The 18382-nt window shown below is 41.2% G+C and overlaps 1 protein-coding gene across 1 annotated transcript in view; it reads right to left on the bottom strand.

Annotated features, from left to right (window-relative positions):
• Positions 1-5947, bottom strand: part of COL4A3 (collagen, type IV, alpha 3 (Goodpasture antigen)) — a gene marked incomplete at its 5' end in the record, with an annotated part of 32377 nt that extends 26430 nt beyond the window's left edge. The window contains 10 exons of the mRNA XM_009876425.1: positions 160-237; positions 1185-1226; positions 1859-1921; positions 2088-2165; positions 2588-2614; positions 3383-3436; positions 4152-4214; positions 4510-4554; positions 5000-5044; positions 5858-5947. Coding sequence (XP_009874727.1) covers positions 160-237; positions 1185-1226; positions 1859-1921; positions 2088-2165; positions 2588-2614; positions 3383-3436; positions 4152-4214; positions 4510-4554; positions 5000-5044; positions 5858-5947 — 585 coding nt within the window. The remainder of the gene's footprint in view (positions 1-159; positions 238-1184; positions 1227-1858; positions 1922-2087; positions 2166-2587; positions 2615-3382; positions 3437-4151; positions 4215-4509; positions 4555-4999; positions 5045-5857) is intronic.
• Between the last annotated feature and the right edge of the window lie 12435 nt (positions 5948-18382).

The following is an 18382-nucleotide window of genomic DNA, read 5'->3' as shown; positions in this document are numbered from 1 at the left end:
GTGAGGACACGCGCTCAGAAGAGACGAGGGTCTAACTAAACAAGTCTGACAAGTGTTAGGATGGGTAAAAGGAAATGTTATCGGAAGATGAAAAGGTGCTTTCCAAGCAAAACCTAGCAAGATGTCTTATTTGAACATGATGTTTAACAATTCTAGTACCGTCATGTTGTCTGGTCCACTTAGCGTTACGATAACAGTTCCTGGTGGCCCAGGGGGTCCAGTTAACCCAGTGTCACCCTTGAAAGAAAAAGGCAAAACAGAGCAATTACAAGCAGTGTAGTTTGACTATTTCAAATGACTATCGCTATATTTTGACATCACAAACAATCTTCTGTCATTACTCTGGGCTGTTAATGCAGTTAACATTTCTCTTTGCTTCCTATTTATTTTCCAATAGAAAAGGCATATGGAAGACTCAATACTACGACAACTTTCTGCTAGCTGAGAAATGCAAAACCGCATGTGCTGATTTCTATTTAAAGTATCTAGAATTAGCTTCTATTTTTAATACTATTTGTCTAAAAGTTATACAATCATTTTACCTCTAAACCAAATAAAAATATCTCCTTGATTATAATTTTTCTGTCAATTGGGTTAAGTCAATCAATGAAATACATGAACAGTCTTTGGTGATATCCTCAAAACTGCTGTTTGTGTATTACAGGGAGACGATTGCAACATAGTACCAAGACATTAAATTAGCATTCACGTGTCTTTAACCGAAAACATAAGCATCGCAGTACACGTTTTCGTTAAGGATCTTTTAGAACGGAGAAAGTCCTAAATGCGATCTTTCCTGTGGAGCTGAACAACCACAGAAGCTGTGAGTCTACAGATGGTGTATATTTAGCAGTGTTGACATGCTTAGGTAAGCATTTAGGAACACTTTGCACAGGATATATACATGAATTTCATGTTATGCATTCGCACATATTAACAACTGGCTCCTCTTAGGTTTCCACCCTTCTGTCACGAAGTTGGTATTATTGGCTCCTACAGGAAAACAGTTTGTCCTTAGATATTAATCGCCATGTTTCCATTTTCCAGTAAAAGACTTCCACATATATACTGAAAGTTTTTATTTCACAGTACTTACTTCCCCAAACATTTCACCACAATATATCAGAAAAAGAAGAAAACGAAAACAAAACTGAAAAATTGCTTCAAGCATTTTATACAATTACCTTTCTTCCTTTGGTTCCTATTACTTTCAGTCCCATAAGACCCTGTAAAAAACAAACAAGCAAACCCACAAATGTTATTTTTTTTGGTTTAAAAACACCTATAAAATGAGTTAATTGATGTTACACATAATAGGAAGTTTTCATTTTTATTACCAATCTGAGACTACCTTAGGTCCAGGAGGTCCTGCTCTCCCTGGCATGCCCTACAAAAAAAAATAATAAAAAATCCTTAATTAAAAAATTTCAATCTTCGGCATCAATATAGGTGTTTGGAAGTACCCAATTTTCACATGAGTTACATCACTATTTCTCGTCTTTCTTCCACCTTCACAATCGCGATTTGTCTAGTGTGGGTTGATACAGTCTAGCTGCAACCATATACATCTCTCTTTTGGTTATACACATTAGCATTTAAAGTGAATTTAGGGATAATTATTTGAAAATCAAAATTTATGACTGCACGGACAAGGATTCTTCTGAAAACATGGAAATTGTCATGCAGAAAAATAATCAAAAGAAATACACAGATGCGTGCAGGAAGATACGGATTTCACATACACGTCTCTGGGCCTTGAACAAGTCTGGGAGAGTCAGGCACCTGGAGTTGTGTGAGTCCGTCAGTGTCTGGGAAACTGAAGCTTGAGGTAACAAGTGAGACATAAGTTCATACTCACTAAAGCTCCCGGAGGGCCCGGTGGTCCAAGTTCCCCAGGATATCCTTGAGCACCCTGGGCACCCTGCATATTGGAAAAGAAACAGGGATAAATCTCCTGGCAAGATTATGAGCAAACCACAATACTAAATTCAAAGAATTGAATATATATATATATATAAATCATCATAGAATTGGTCTGGTTGGAAAAGGCCTTTATAATATCACGGCCCGAAATAATTCTGACTTACCTGAAGCCCAGGCATTCCCGGCAATCCAGGATCACCTTTCGCACCATACTCTTGGTAATATCCATCTGCAGCACACCCCTGGACAATCAGATAAAATGGAAGATAAAAAGTTATGCTGTAGAACTCTGCAGTGGAAAAAATCTTCTGATACAGTTTGTAGGGACACATGCAACATCAGAGCTGCATAATGATGGCAACTGTCCACTACAGATATTTCTACCTTTAAAAAAGATTTTATTAGATAGAGTATACCTTTTTCAGGCACTGCAGTTTTCTGTTTTGAGCAGCCTTCATTAAGGGTTAAATTCACTACATGCAGTAACAGTGACCCAGGGTGAATACAAGTAGTACAGACAGCGCAACAAAGTTTGTGGTTGCCTCTTCTGGGAAGGAAGCCTCTTTCCCAAGGAGATGTTAAGAGCTCTCTTCCAGCAGCAAACATACACACAAATCATTGATCGCCAATAAATACGTCACGTAATATGGTGTAAGTAACTGACCTTCTCTCCTTTGATGCCAGCAACACCCTAGGAAGAAGAACAATCATATTATCAAAACAAGTTCAAAAGGAAGCGATACAATAGCGAAAGGACACATCCTAAAAGTTCTCCGAGCTCAGGGCCTGTGAAGTGATTTGTGTTCAAGGACACAGCGTACAGGCAGGTACCTGTTCCTGTGCCAGAAAGGGCATGTTGATAAAAAATAGTCCAGTCTCCCAGCTGCAGCTCCACAAGTGTAGGCAGAACAGTATTGAAGCCTGAACTTAGTAAATAAGTAAATAAAATCAGGAGAGCTGGTAAGGTGAAGACATTTACTTGATCAGTAATAGATGTGAAGCCACTGGAACTTGACAGACAGCATTCTCTTTTTCCCTTTGCTTACGGGTGTTTTTTTTAAAAAACACCTTTCTACAGAGAAAAACTAAATTGTAGGGTTAAAGCAATGGGCTGAGAATGAGAAATTCTGGGTTTAATTCCTTAATTAAGCCATATCATCAGAGATATTTTGGCAAGAACTGAAACTGCAATCTACTAATTAGACATTGGACACCTTTAGAGATGGACCCCTTAAGAGACGCATGCACTCTGTAACTAAGAAGTTGAGGCCCAACATGCAGCTGACAGAGCACTGGCTGTAACTGTGGTACCTTTATCACACCGCTCTCACATCAATACAGTGTGAATACCTATATATTCCAACTGTTGCCAGTGCCAGCTAATGTGAGGCTTTACCCTCCTTCAGTGAATGGCTTTATGGGGGAGAAATGCACAGTCATGAATTCCACAGACACCTACGGCAACGCCTGGAGGACCTCTTCTGCCTGGGGGGCCTGGAAAGCCTTGGTCACCCTGAAAGTAGGAAGAGTGGCTGTTAACGCATATGATTCGTTATTATTTGGTCTGATTACACAAGAAGTTTTTTTGTTATCATACTGAAGTTGTGAGTTGCATCACCACCATTATTTGCTAGAAGTGGCACAGTCTCACTGTACGGATCTTGAGTTCTACTCCAGACACCAGGCTCTATTAGCTGTGTCACAGGGACTCACTCTTTCATTAGAGATCTTTGCTTTTTGTAGTAGGTATTCTTGTGACTCTCTCTTTCAGAATATTGGAAATGTTTGCTCATAATTTAACATTAAGCCTTTCTTCTAATTCCTTTCAGGACTTACGAATTGTCAACTGCAAGCTAGATACACTATGGAGAAATAAAATTAATTAACTACCTATGTCTTCTATAACCTATTTCATCAGAAAGACAGGCTGGACAAAACTGATTAAGTCTTCTAGATTTAACAAAGACTCTTATCTGTCAAAATATCAAACACTATTCGTAACATTTTAGCAAAAGCCATTAACATGCATTATTTAATTATCTATCTTACACAAAGAGGCAGCACTTTCCCTTCCTCTGGCCTCAGGATTCAACTTTTTTTCTAGCTGATAAAGTCACAAACTAAACAAATCGAAGTTTTTGTATATCAGGGGAAGAATTTAGAATGCTTTTCAGCTATTCCCAAGCGTAGCCAAACGCGATCTCCATAACACTCAGCTTGGTTTGTACCTTTGTGCCGTTGCATCCTGGAACACCCGGGCGCCCAGGAGGACCAACAGTTCCTGGTTCACCCTAGAAAGAAGCGCAAAATTGACACAGGCTTTGTTTTTGCACATTTATATTACCCTACGGCAACGCTGAAAGAGTTTATGTTGGAGCAGTGTTTCACAAGACATGACAGATTACAATGTGTTCTTAAATCATTACGATGAGTAAGAACTGCTGATGCTAAGATTTTTATCTCTAGGCTAATTGGCAGAGACAATGTTGATGTTGAGACTAGAGAGAGCACACTGGGCTGAGGATAACTGTGCGCTGAAGACTGTAGTAAGAGAGAAACGGTTACATTGCTTTCATTTTTACTTACTGGAAGGCCTGGGGGACCTGAAAAGCCAGGTATTCCCGGGAGTCCCTAAGGATATAAAACCAGAGAAGTAACATTACAGTTATCAAGCGAAAGCTCACGATGAAGCTTTCCCTTTGATCGCATTCATAAGAATAGTGAATGCCAGCATGATTCTTTCCAAAGACCATGTTTCGTTAACCCTTCTGACTGAGAACGAAATATAATCATAGCTTACACAGGTAACAGAGGCTGGTTTCGCTCACAGAAAAAAGTCAGTCTGACATTTTCATGGCATACCCCAATATTAAATGTGTACAGCACGAACCTTGTGCATAAGGTGTTGCAAAAAAGGAAAATGTTCTAAAAAACAGATAATGCATGTGCATATTCCGTGTCATAAATTTTAAAACCACTTTAAAATCATATGTTATTTTTCAAAAATTATTGAAGAAAGTTGGCATTTAACATGACATTTAATACATACAAGTTTGTTTAAAATACAAGTACTTACTCGTATACCTTTGGGTCCAACTAAGCCTGTAAGCCCTGGAGAACCCTAGATCACAAATGGGAAACAGCATAATTCAGTAACTGGAAAAAAGCACCATGAGTATCGGTCCCACAAAGTATTGTAACAACAAGACAGGACAGAATAATGCAACAACACCCAAACAAATTAAAACTATAAAATCCCATTTATTTAAAGGTATGGCTCAGTGCCAGAGCCACACTGGTGCAGGTCCTAGGCATAATGTGATTGTGGCAGTATCTTCCTGACTTATAGTGGGGCTGAGTTCACATCAGTTTACACACAAATAATTTATTCATCATTTTATGGAATGATCAATTTATTTGGTTTTTCTGCTCATGCAGCAGTCACTGAAAATTCATATTTGGCCTCAGTTTAGGCATACAGGAAAGCAAGAAAGCCCAAGTCACTGAAGTCACTCTCTCCACACTGCAGGCAACGAGGTATCTCCTAAACAGAACAAGATTTATCTTAAAACCCATCTTCCCCTTCAAATTTTCTTAAATCTATTTTTCATATATGTCTCAGCAGTAGCTTGCTTCCTTGCTTTCCAGCACAACGTGTCAGAGTCTGCTGGTAAGACAAAACTGAGGTTATGCTGCTAAAATCTATTTGCACCCAGGTTAGTTGGCTCTGGCTGTCCAGTCCAGGTGCTCTAGTACTGGCCAATGGGCAAGGGACAGCACAAACAACTGGAGCTGGTGACCGCACGCCATCCATCACCAAGAGCAGATGCTGAAGGGGGTTTTGTTTCGGCGTTGTTTAAGACGGGCTTCTTCCCACAGTCACAGCTCCCTCTCACAGCCAAGGCAGGAGTTCCTCTGTCTGACACACACTCACCTTTGGGCCCTGTGGCCCTGGAGGCCCTTCTGGACCAGGAAAGCCTCTATGACCAGGTGGACCTGGAGCACCAGGAAAGCCTTTTTCACCCTGTAAACATTAAGAAAACAAAGTTCTTAAAATAGGCATGAACCCTCCTTTTGATAACTTATTTCTAAGGCCTTTGTTACTTTCAGTACCTGTTAACTTTTCTACGTATCTGTCTGCTCCCGTGGCAGACCTATTGCCCTTGCGCGCAGCAGTGCAGCATGCTCAGTCCTACCCCAGTGAAGAGCTGCATGCTCAGGACCTTTTACACCACAGCATGACATGGGAGAGAGAGGATGAGCTTCACGATTCTCTCCAAGTCAATTCTCCTATTGCTTTATTGGGGAGAGCTATACAAAAAAAACCTTGAAATTTTGCCATGCAGAAGTTCCAGCATCTTCTTTACTGATCTATGAGATAGGACCCAAAAAGAAGCCTTGGGGAAGCCAAAACACCTTGGCTCGTCTCTCCACCAATTCTCGCTCTCAAAGCCCCACAAACTCACCAGATTTTAAATAGCTTCTGGATTAAAAAAAGCCCAAAAAACAAAAGGCATAACGATAGAATATAATCCCAGAATATTTTAACACAGATCAAAACAAGAGCTGCGCTACGCAGCGCCTGTGAGACGTGTGTGAGGAACCAGCACGGCTGTTCACAGGGAGCCCTGCGAAGGCAGGAGGGGACGCTGCCGTCCCCCGCGGTGCCACTGGAGGGGGCGCGGGCAAAGCTGCAGAATTTGGGAGCATCGCAGCGCCAGAACACGCCGATGAGTGGGACTCACTGCAGCAGGGCAAGCAACCGCAACTCGCACCCAGTAATTGCGCAGTTGCTTTAACACGGAACTGATGAAGACAAGCTGTGGGTGTTCATTCTTACTAATATTTCTCCTCTAGAGGGCAGCTTATTTTTTTCTAATTTTTCAACTGGTCTCAATTTTACTGGTTAGGAAAAAGTCAGGTTAGACCAACCAAGAACATGAAAAACAAGCACTGAGATTTTACTAAAGACAAGAGAGCATTCTGCTTTCCATTATGAAAATATGTTTTAAGGATGAACGTATTTACTTCGAAAGAACTTTTCTCCAACGTGGAAATGAAGCTTCCTACAAGCAAGACCAGCAGCATTTACTGTGGTGCCATATGACATTTTTTTATTGGTAACAAAAGTACAGGAGGAAAGCTGTAATTCTTCACCAGCGAGATGTATTGATCAGTGGGACTAAGCACAAACTTAAACCTACACAGACACTGGGAATCCATTGATGAGGTTTAGTGCAGCAATCACAGCATCCGCAGTTAGCCTGAATTACAACCATGACTTCTGTAATAATGCCCCTTTCATTTGTGAATCAGTTGTTTTTCCAACTACAGGCAGGATTTTGAAAGAATTTTTGGCATTTGTGTAATTCAGGTTTGTCTAAAAGCCACCCAGAGCCTCTGCCAAGCTGCTGCTGGCAAGAGCCCGAGCTGCAGCCCCGCTCCTTGTGATGCTGTTCCCTGGCTGCTGGCAAGGTGTTCGTGGTTAGGGCCTCGAAACTCATCCCTGCCAACGCCTGCATGGATTAACAATTTCCAGGTATAAGCTAATCTTAAAAGAGGAAAAATGTATTTGTTCTTACCTTACTACCTTTCATGCTATCACAAAAGCAGGGACTTTTACCTTTGCATACACAGCTCTGAAAAACAAAAAGACAAACTTTTATAATAAAGCTATTTTTCTCATTGTGCTGTTTGGCAAGATGCAAATGAGATCTCAGTGGTTTTAGTAAGGTAATTATTTCACAGATAATACAACTTTAAAAAAAAAGAAAGTCTGTGGATAGTGGCATGGAAAAGAGCTTGTTACTCTGCTGTACTGTCTTCTGAAACAGGTAAGGGCATTAGTTTAATTTTATAATTGGGGTAAAGGCCAAGAAGCCATGCATTTCATAGAGATGTGGCGTGAACTACATTTATTGTCCTTCTTTGCAGACTTAAAATATTTCCTTTGGTTTTGAAGCTCTTGCTGAATTTTTTCAATTGTACCACTGTAGAGAGTTATTTTTCAGTTTATCCTCCCAATTTAGTATATAAGCTTACTGTAATGACCATAGACTACGTTACAGTTACAGATGACATGGGGCAACTATTATAGAAAAATATAGCCCGTGAGGCAACTATTATAGAAAAATATAGCCAATATAAGTTGCATAAAATTCAGAAAATAAGGAAGAACTGTATTTTTTCTTACAAGGTTAAAGTCTTTAAGATGCTATGGATGAAATTTCTATTTAGATCTTGAAGACAGAATTAATTAACCCATACAGCTGGTCATAACACAACAGCAGCACCAGTCCAAATTTCCAACTTTTCCAGAACACAAAAGAAAAAAATATGCTCTCCATTACATTTGAAAATGATAAAGCCAGAACGTCATGAAATCAAAATTTTCCTGTAGCAATCTGTGCAGGCAAACCATGTTACAGAATTGAAAAGCATCTTTTCTTCCCGCAAGCTTGCGTCGGTTTCTTTCTCACCCAGAACTGCAGTACGTGGAATCAGCATTTCTTACACAGTTCACGGTGTTCGTCTTCTTCCTTTGACTACACAGGGAAACCTGGCATCTAGTTTGGACCAACCCTTGCAGTCTCTTTAGCGCCTGTTTTAGGATGGGGAAAGATGCCGCAAATACTCGCTGCTGTCCTCTGTGGACCAGACAGTTACTCACGGTAGCTGCCTGTCTTTTAGTTGGCTGAAGTTAGGTGAGATGACACCATCTATTAATTAAAGAAAGAGGTGAAGGGGGGACTCCTTGAGCGAACAATTATTTAAACATCAGTTTACAAAATGAAACAGAAATTAGAATCATCTGGCCATGAAAAGCAAATCCCCCAAGAAATGATTGTCTGGCTGTGTTCTATTGACAGATCTGTAGGTGATTACTTGATGTTGCAAGCTAGATTTTTAAAAAGCTGAAAACATTAAATACTTAATATTTTGTCATATTTAAAGACTCTTTCTGCCTCTGATCTGACAGCAAAAATTCAAGTTGCACTTCATGAGAAATTTGGAAAACAAAGGTGTCATGTAAAACAGAAACCATGTGACTACGTCAGCTTAACTATTATTTTAATGACTATCATTACATCACCAGAGACACAAGAATAAACACTAGTGCAGAATTAACCACGGAGTCCTGATCTCTTCCCACTGAGGTCTGTCAGTTTGGCACTGGGTAATCTACGTTCACTAGTAAGTTATATAACAGGTATCTTAAGCCTTTGAGCACAAATACCGGAGGATAAAGTGACATGTACCTCAAATCTGTCAGTCTGTGGGGCAACCAATGCTCCTCAGGCCTATTCAGTTAACGGTACCTTCCATCGTTCAAAACAGGTGACACAGGTTACAGGTACGTGTCTGCGCAGCAGCGTGAAACCAGTGACTGCGCGGTGTTCAGCATCCCAAGGAATGACGTAAACAACAGCACGCAACCAAAATAGTCTTAAACTGCAGGCACTGCATTTTGCTGCTGCACATGGCTGGTGAGGGACTCGGGTCACCACGTGCTTAAGGTTTGCTGATGAAAATTGTGAATTAACTACAAGACCTATGAGACTCGTTTACTTGGCAATCTCAACTGCTGAAGCAAGATTTATCTTACAGATTTAGTAGGCACATGTCTGAGACCAGGAAAGGTGCTGTTTACTAAGGAAAAAATGCTTCCAATATTCCCAACTCTCTGGATTTCTTCAGTGTAACTGGAAGCATATCCTGGCCGACCAGAGAGAGCTTTCCTGAGAAACAGGCACAGCCAGCTGCTGATCTTCCTAGGACCAGCCATCCACCCTTATAATTCTGTAGCCCTTCATGGAGTCGCACCTTATTTCCACCTATGAAAGCAAAGCTAGAAGCAGATTCTTTACAGTACTTGCATGCAAAGCACAGTTTTCAGGACATGCAGAGAAATCCCCGAATGGAATGACTCTTCTGTAATAGGTATGATCGGCAGAAGACCTGATACGTACACATACAGAAGAAACTTTTTCTTTTAGCTTACAACCAAAGATAATCCAATGTGAAGTTAAATGCATGGGCATCTGGAAATTTATGACACTACACAACTAATCAGGGTTATTAAACCATTTAAAGAAAAAGAGCCTTTGCTCTTCAAGAAGTCAGAATGCTTAGAGTACGTTTAATTTGCCATTAGTAAGCTTTCAGATCAATTTAGGTCTTTCTGAGTAGGTCTGTCACTTTAAACTAAACTGAAAAGACCAAAGATGACTTTACACTGCACAGTCAGTCAGCTGGATAACACTAAATGTTTTGGCATATGATTTTTACATAAGATTAGATTATGCCTTCTCTAAAGGAGCTTTGACCCAAGAAATCATTGCTCACTTACACTACTGGATGTTTCCACATCCCTGCAAGATGCCTGCGGCTCCTTTATCAAAGGATCATAACAAAACAGTAGAACATTGCCAGGTTATAAGATAAGGAAATGGAATGCTAGTTGTTAATGCTTTATTCAGAATCTTCACAATAACATCTATGTAAGTGAATGCATTAACAAAGCCACGGACTTTTCAGTTTTTCAATTTTGTGATTTTGATAACAATCATCTACATTTATTTCAAGTATTCGGATATAGTAGATGGCATTCAACTTCTAAGCCAAAAATCTAGGCTGAAGGATAAAGCCAGATCATTATATGAATAGCAAATCAAATTAATTTACCAATGAACTAAAATTTTAGAAACACAACACCTTCTTGAAGCTCCTTTCAAAAGTGTTTTGAGTGGTAGTAGTGGTATCATCCATTGATCTCTTTTTGGAATGATATATATGATGACAGAATAGTCAGTTTGCTTTTCCAGATCTAGAGAAGATCTGAATAGGCCAGTCATGATTTCAAAATACACACTTTTAATAAAAACACTGCACCCGGGAGGGACAGAGAGGCAGCAAAGTGTGCTGTTGCAGGGAACAGGCACCGTATGCTTGAAGTATGTTTCAGATGAAGACTACATCAAGCCCACACAGAATGAGCAATAAAGACATTCAAATGAAAGCTGAGATGAAATTTACTGTATTCTGTAGGAACACAGTAATCTGTTTGCAGTGGGGTAAAAGTTTACACTTTTGGCCTGATTGGTCGTTAATTTAATGGGTGAACTCCACTGATTCCAGTGGAGTAAAATAAATGAAAGATGACTGTGCAACATGAGGAATTTTAAAATGAATTAAAAGTAGTGCAAGTGATATCCATTAATTACTCTGCACAGTAAAATAACACAGGTGTCTTCTCTCAAGGGGGTGGTGAAGCTGTCACTTTCCTTCCCCAGCGGTTCCAATGGCTGCTCAGGCTCCTTTGTAAGAAGGCAAGCCTGATTTTTCATCTCAGCTCCATTTTTATTAGCATCTCACCTATCCTGACATTAGGTCTTTCTCTGCTAACTTCAAGGATCGCTAAATTAGAACTCCATCAAAACGCAGAACAAGACTTATTGGACAAGATCTATTTTTCTGTGCTGATGCTTTTTTTTCTTTCTTATCTTTGTGCTCACTAATGGCCTCCTGAGCAGCCTATGAATATGGAGGTCCTCACAGTGGTCCTTTCGAACTGCCAGCAAATAATCAGCTCATTTCCAGTTTTCTGCAGTTTCTCTTCAATTCCAACACTTACTAAAAATTACATATCACTGCTCCAGCTCCTTTAAGAGTTCTGATTATGAATTTTCAAGGGCTGCTGACATACTGAGATTTCTGAATTCTTCCTGGGCTGTCTCAGTGCAGAGCAATCACTTTACACATTCCAGCTGCGGCTATAAACCACAACTGAGCACACAGAATAATACTGCTCAAATAGCTGATGTTAATATAGTGCTTAAAACTACAAAGAGCCCACTTCTCTCATGCTCCCTACTACATGTTTTCTATTACATCTAATAAAAGCAAGTGTAAAACATTAGGACTCCCGTAAGTGAGAAGCTTTGGTTTAAGGTTTATCTACACTGGAGACTCGTGCTGGGGAGGTACGCTGCCCGGAGACGCAAAATGCTGCACTTTGCCAGGGACACCAGCTAAAAGTCTCTAGCTTGGACACAGTCATGCTTTTGAAAATGTATCCTAACCTGCTCTAGCAGAGGATCTAAGAGTAGAGCTGTAAAGAAAAAAGTTCTCCCTGTGGAAGAGGCTAAATAAGGAAAATCGTTTTTCTGAATCTGATGCACCTGTGTCGGGATGCTTAGCTAGACTAGCAGAGTCAGTAATTCCATCTCCACATGGTTAGTAGATACGTGACCCTGGCAGCGTACTCGTCACGTTGCACAAGTGTAAATCACCAGGGAGCGTACGAGGTACTGGAGAATGAAGTCCCCTCACTCCAAAATGTTGCTATCAAAACAAAATACCAGTCTTACAATTACAATCTGTATACTAAAAGTTTTTCATGCATTCTAAGCATCAAACATGAATTCATTCAAATTATCAAAGACCACGAAGAACTTTGTGTTTTTTTAGCGACTGCTGGACCAGTACGACAAAACCAAATTATTAAGCCTTCAGTAAGTATAGACAACATAGAGCAGAAATAGGAGATGCTGAGATGAAGGAAAATATGCCAGTTCCCAAACCCTGAAACATTATGTAGTCACTTGTGAACTGGAAGGCAGCCAGACATTCCTACCTTAGAAGACTCCTGTTAACAGCCACACACACCACCAGAACGCACAGCACCCTGCCTACCAGTGGCATATCCAGCACCTGACAAAAACGATTTCACTTTGACTTTCCATTATGAAGAAATACAGCTGTAACTTTAACTCATAAACAGCTTGGTCAATAACATCTAGTATAGGGAGGACAGATCTCAAAGGGCATGGTGGAAGACAACTGCTGTGTTACAGAGAGCGCAGCCGTTGAATAAGCTCCATTAAACGCTTGTAATGGGAACCTGCTCAGGGAATAACTACCGCATCGATATCCCTCCTCGCTGATATGGGCCTTGTATTACTGGTTATGCGCCGCTTTCAGTGGGAGGTGCAGAAGTTCTGAGCATTTACCATCATAGGAAAAACCCTTCGTAACACTTCACAGGATTTTGTGTCTAACTTAAGAGATACACAGTTTGTGATCACAGGACAATTTGTCTACTGGAACTTTTTGGTATCTCTTGCCTATATTTAAGCAGAATAATTATGTGTTTAGCGGAAAAGAAACCCCCACACATCAAAACCAGTGCCAGAAAAATTACACCCAATATCAAAAATTATAAAACACCTTGCAATTCTTTTTTTGTAATATACCTACTGTACAGCATATGCTTTTTTTGCTGTGAATGACCCTGTCTGTATGGAAGTTCCAAGAAATGCGTGTAACATAGCTGTTCACACAGTTCTCATGACAGCACGCCACTGCCACCTCCCTCATGGTTCCACCTACAACTTCCCTGGCGCCAGCCATACTCTTATACAAGCAGACACAGTACAGTTAATGACACGGAGCTTCTCCCTTCCTGCCAACTCACTGGCAGTAAAGAAGAAGGGAGCGTGAGAATGGCAGAGCTTAGCCATCTTCACTGTGCCTGCACGTTATCGCCACTGAGTTAGGGTGAGAAAGGTAAAATGCTGTAATTTAGGAAAAAAATCAGCCAACAACCTGAGTTTTCACAAACTCAACTTGTTTGTGAACTCTGAAGTGATAACCGCTAAGGAAGCTGCTTAAAACTGTTCAGCATTACCGCATTACCATGTGCATGGCGCTGGCACGTTGTGCGCAGTTATGAAAAACCCCAAGTTGAGGCTCTCAACTGAATTTCTGGTTTTGGGGGTTTTTTTGAATGCTTTTGGTCTATAGAGAGAATATACAGAACTGCTCCCTCTCTGAAAAGAGAGAATGATGGCTTGCTTTCTTCTGCTAAAACACAGACAACTTTGATACTTTTATTTATAGTGACTGCTATCTTCCTCTACAAATAATCTCACCAGGGAGGAAGTCACTGTGATGAGGGCTATCAGAAACGGGAACAAACTGTTTATGATACATTCAGGCGGGTAAAAACTCCAAAGGCAGACCCGTAACAGCCATCTCTGTGGGTTTCTTCTCCTGACCTTGAACAGAACACGGGGACAAAAGAAATAAATATTCTTGCTTTCCACAAGGAAAAAAAGATCAGGCAATTCAGGCCACAGAATTTTGTTTTGTGTAGCAAACTCTTAAGGGTCTTTAATCAGCTTATTCATCCGTGCTTTTTCTTCCCAACAGAGGATCCTCTTAAAAGAGCAATCTAATAACACAGGATACACACCATTTAGCTAAAGAATTTTTGCTTACCTACCGTAATATGGTTAGCATTACACCACACAATTTGCACTTCTTCCCAACTGTTGAGTGTGGGAATGGTATTCACTTCAATTGTTGTCTCCTCAGGCCTGTATATCTGTATATTAATAAAATTCGTGGTGTGCATGTTCTGTTAATGGCGCAAATAGCAATGAAAGCAATACTAGCTTGTTCAGAGAAAGCTTATTGCCCATGCTCCTTTTTTGAAAGGTTCTGTGATTTCGAATGTGACTTCAGTGGCAAAATGGAACTTTTTCAGCACATGCACGAGAGGCTGGGGCTGTACACAGTTAAGAAGAAAAAAAGCCTTTTTGTATTTCACCTTCCTCCCAGGCTCCTGTAATCTATGCCAATGTACTGAGCCTTCTAGTATTACTTTGTTAGGTGGTAGGGTGAGAATGTGACAGTAAAACAGATGACCGGACATCCCATACGAGTTGCATTTAATAGCAAAGTAGTTTGTTATGGAGACATGTCATGATAAATCAGCTCTAGGTATCGCTGAAGAGATTGCTAGCACAGATCTCAAAATAAAGTGCTGTTATATTTATACGAAATGCAAAGCCATGGAGAAAGAACCTGTGTTTGCCTGCCCACTCTGAGCATTTTAATGCTATCTGTCAGGAAAAAACTTGAACTACGTAGTTTTGCTTAAATCTGTTTTTACCTTGTAGATCTGTTAGAAGAAGGCTGTACGTCACGTGTTACTGGTTCAGTTTTCGCAGGTGTTTACTACGATCACCTGCAGAGGTTCATCTTCTTTCAGCTGTATGATGCAGCAAAGACGTAAGCACACGTACCATTCCACGGCATCAGAGCAAGCCTCCCCGTGCTGTAAGGCAGCACGACTCCAGAACTTGTGATGCACAGACCTTTGGGCCACTCTGCTAACTCACGCTCTTGGCCCAGCAGGAAACGCAGTGCTCCGCCATTGGCCTGTGTCTCTGTGCAGAGGATGGCCAAATTACAACTAATTATAGGCACAATCAGGGTCAGAACAGTCTAGTATAAATTGGGCCCAATTATCGAAGTAACACCCCCACTGACTTCAGAGCTGGGATCATATTAACCAAATCAAAGAGAGCACAAGTCCTTCACAAAGGACTTGTTTTTCTAAAACACTCGGTGAACTCTCTTTGTATATTCAGGTGCACATCTTCCCTTCTCAGCTGCCCTGCGCAACACAGAACCTGGGCACTTCCAACGGCTGGCAGAGAAGGAAAATTCTCACTGTCCCTCCAGCCTTTTGATTCCTGGTTAAACAACACAATTCAGCCTGCATCCCAGTCTTGCCGGCCTTGGAGATGCTCGTGGCTGAGCTACAACACCTCTGGTTTTCTTTCCAGAGCCATGTATTAAGATCTATTTGTGACAGCAATATGGCTTGCATATAATTAGGAAAAAAACATTGCATGACGAAGAAAAGACTAGTTTATAAGTATCTGCGTGTGACTTCTAACAATTGTGAAAAATGAAATTAATTAGGAAATATGAACACTTGCACCTAGCCACAGGCAATAAGCCTGAGAAAGGGGATGCAAAAAAGAACTTCCCAGACCTTACAGTCACTGAGTTTGCTGTCTCCCCTCCTTTGCCAGCAACACATGATGTAAAAATACAAAGAGTAATGACTAGGCAAATACAGAATACCGAGCACTAAACACTACCCTGTGAGCCAATACAGTACTGCAATTGTATTATGATGCAAATTAAAAAATGGTAGTAACATGAGGTGCAGCTAGCTTGCAATCAGGTTATCTTGCTCAGGTAGAAACCCTCCTTTTTCCTGTTCTGAAGACATGCTAACACGATGCCATCATCAGAACGACCAATGCCACTAAGAAGTGGTATCGATTCAGTACTAATGACCTTGACCTAGGTATTATTTGTGTCATTTGAAACAGCAATTTTTAAGCAACACTTTTAGATTACTGTTTAACTTCAAGACGTACATGAAGTAGATGGATGGTATCAAGGGGCAGGACACACTCAGGAGAATTAATTGGATTGTACATGTGCATGAAAACAGTATCAGCTCCAGGTGTTGTCAAACAAAATGAAAAAAACGAGAAAGAAAAGTATTTTTATTTCTGAGGGAAAAAAAAAAAAGAAGAAATGAGGACGGAGACAGATCTTGTTTCCTGAGGAAATATATTGACTATTTTTATCATTCTTCTCAAGTATTTGAATGAACAGTGGGAAAAATCGGAAGAATTATAACATCAGTACTCTGAGTGAAGGAATACATCAAGCAAGCTGAAAAGCCTTTGACATGGGAAGATGCTACTTCTGCTGAGTTTTCAGAAGATGTGATTAGAGCATGCCAGTGGCCAAGAATGCAGACAATAATACTCCCTAGCAGGTGCCAGAAAGTTCAGCCTCTTAAGGGCAGGGAAGTCTGGACTTTGTGAAGGGCTGGGAGGCTCAAAATTGGCTGTATAAACAGCATAGACATAAATCAATAATTTTCTTTCTTGTCTTTGGGAATAAGCTACTTATTACCAAGAGACATACAGCTGAGACTTTTCTATGTTGTTCTGTGTTGAAACTTTTTTTTAATTTATGTATACAGCAAAAATACTGCTTTCTGGTCAAATACCAATTCATTTTCTTATGAAAGTGTAGCACCACTTCAAAACACAAACAATATCTATTTCTTTGCAATGGGCGGCCCAGCCAAGATGCAATGACTTATTCATCAGTCATGTAACATCAACTGACATTAGCCACTAACATGTAATTAGGAGTTTAGATATCATTGCTTTTTCAAAGTTATTTCCTCCGTCATCTAGAAAATTTTGTTGGACTTTCTCTTTTGAAAATATCAGCATTTTTGTACAAGAATAGAAATGATGACATTTCTACCTTAAACTGATCCTGGTTAACTACAGCAAATCTAGCTTAAATGAATCTCAGACAACATTGAGATTCACTTCAATTTCCGGACCACCACGGAGCCAATACACCGTGTGAAACTTTGCTTAAACGGTAAGATTTCTGCGGAAGACACTTCTTACCATCCTAAGTCCTGTCTTCAAGACCAAAGTGTAAATGAGGATCCAGTAATGACAATGGGCATCCCGGAACATCCTGATCTACCTTAAGCAGAACGGCTGCGAAGGAGCTGAGGCACAGGAGCCTGCAAAAGTGGCAAACGCTCTGGGATCCTACTGAGGTTCCTAAAGAGCGCTGAAATGCCTTACTGGGGCATATGTGGGGGTCTCACTTGTCCATCCGCCTCCTCTTCCCTTCCTTTGTAGGTAAAAGCACCAGACAGGATGACAAGACCAACACAGCCAGAACAGAAGCTTAGAAAAAGTGTGAGAGCGTATGTGGTGGGAGAGGGGAGGACCCTGGGCTCCGCGCAGAGCCTGCGCTGGTTACCAGCCAGCCAGGAGCAGGGGCGCCATGCTCACCTCCTGGGAGCAACGAGGGCAGGGGATGGGAGGTACCGACAGACCGAGAGAAGGATGGGACACGGAGCTGCAAATGGGTGGAAGAGAGACCGGTCTTGAGCTTAGTCACCATCCACGCCGTGGTTCAGAGCAAGGGTCGGGTGTCCTCAGAGCCCGACACGACTCTGCAGAAAGCGTGTGCCGTGCAAACCTCTGTTCTGCCTAAGAACTAGGAGGTATTTTAATTCCGTTACAAACAAAACAATTAGATCTTTGTTAAACGACTAAACTTGACTGCAGGTTAGGGTGCCACGGAAGAAAGCATGTTTGGCAGGTGATCATGTTGCTTCCAGATTTTTTAAGGAGCCAGTAACAGAGCTGCAGTATCTCTAGAAGAAACATTATTACTAATTAGTCAGCTTCAGATAGTTACAGCGGAGCACGGCTCCATTTCAGCAACAACGATCAGGTATTCTTTTTTCCTTACAAAGGTGAACTGCAAAGTGTTTTGATAAGCAGTAAAGGACTCCCCTGCCCTGTGTCAGAGCTTTACTCACACCTGCTGGCTCCTACGGGAGAAGCAGAACTTGAATTCACCCAAACTGGCAGTTTTCTCTTGGGCAGCCGACAGAAATGCTGAGGGCTACCCGGGCCCGTTCACCCTCCCGGCCGGGCACGTACCGCCCAAACCTCACACCGGGCAGGGCAGGAAGGCGCGTCAGGGGCTCGGCCAGGGCAGAACTTACCGACCCGGCGGCGACGCGCACTCACCG

Source organism: Apaloderma vittatum, unplaced genomic scaffold (genome assembly GCF_000703405.1).
Source record: "Apaloderma vittatum isolate BGI_N311 unplaced genomic scaffold, ASM70340v1 scaffold34590, whole genome shotgun sequence".
Taxonomy (NCBI): domain Eukaryota; kingdom Metazoa; phylum Chordata; class Aves; order Trogoniformes; family Trogonidae; genus Apaloderma; species Apaloderma vittatum.
This window is presented reverse-complemented; position numbering and strand designations above follow the sequence as displayed.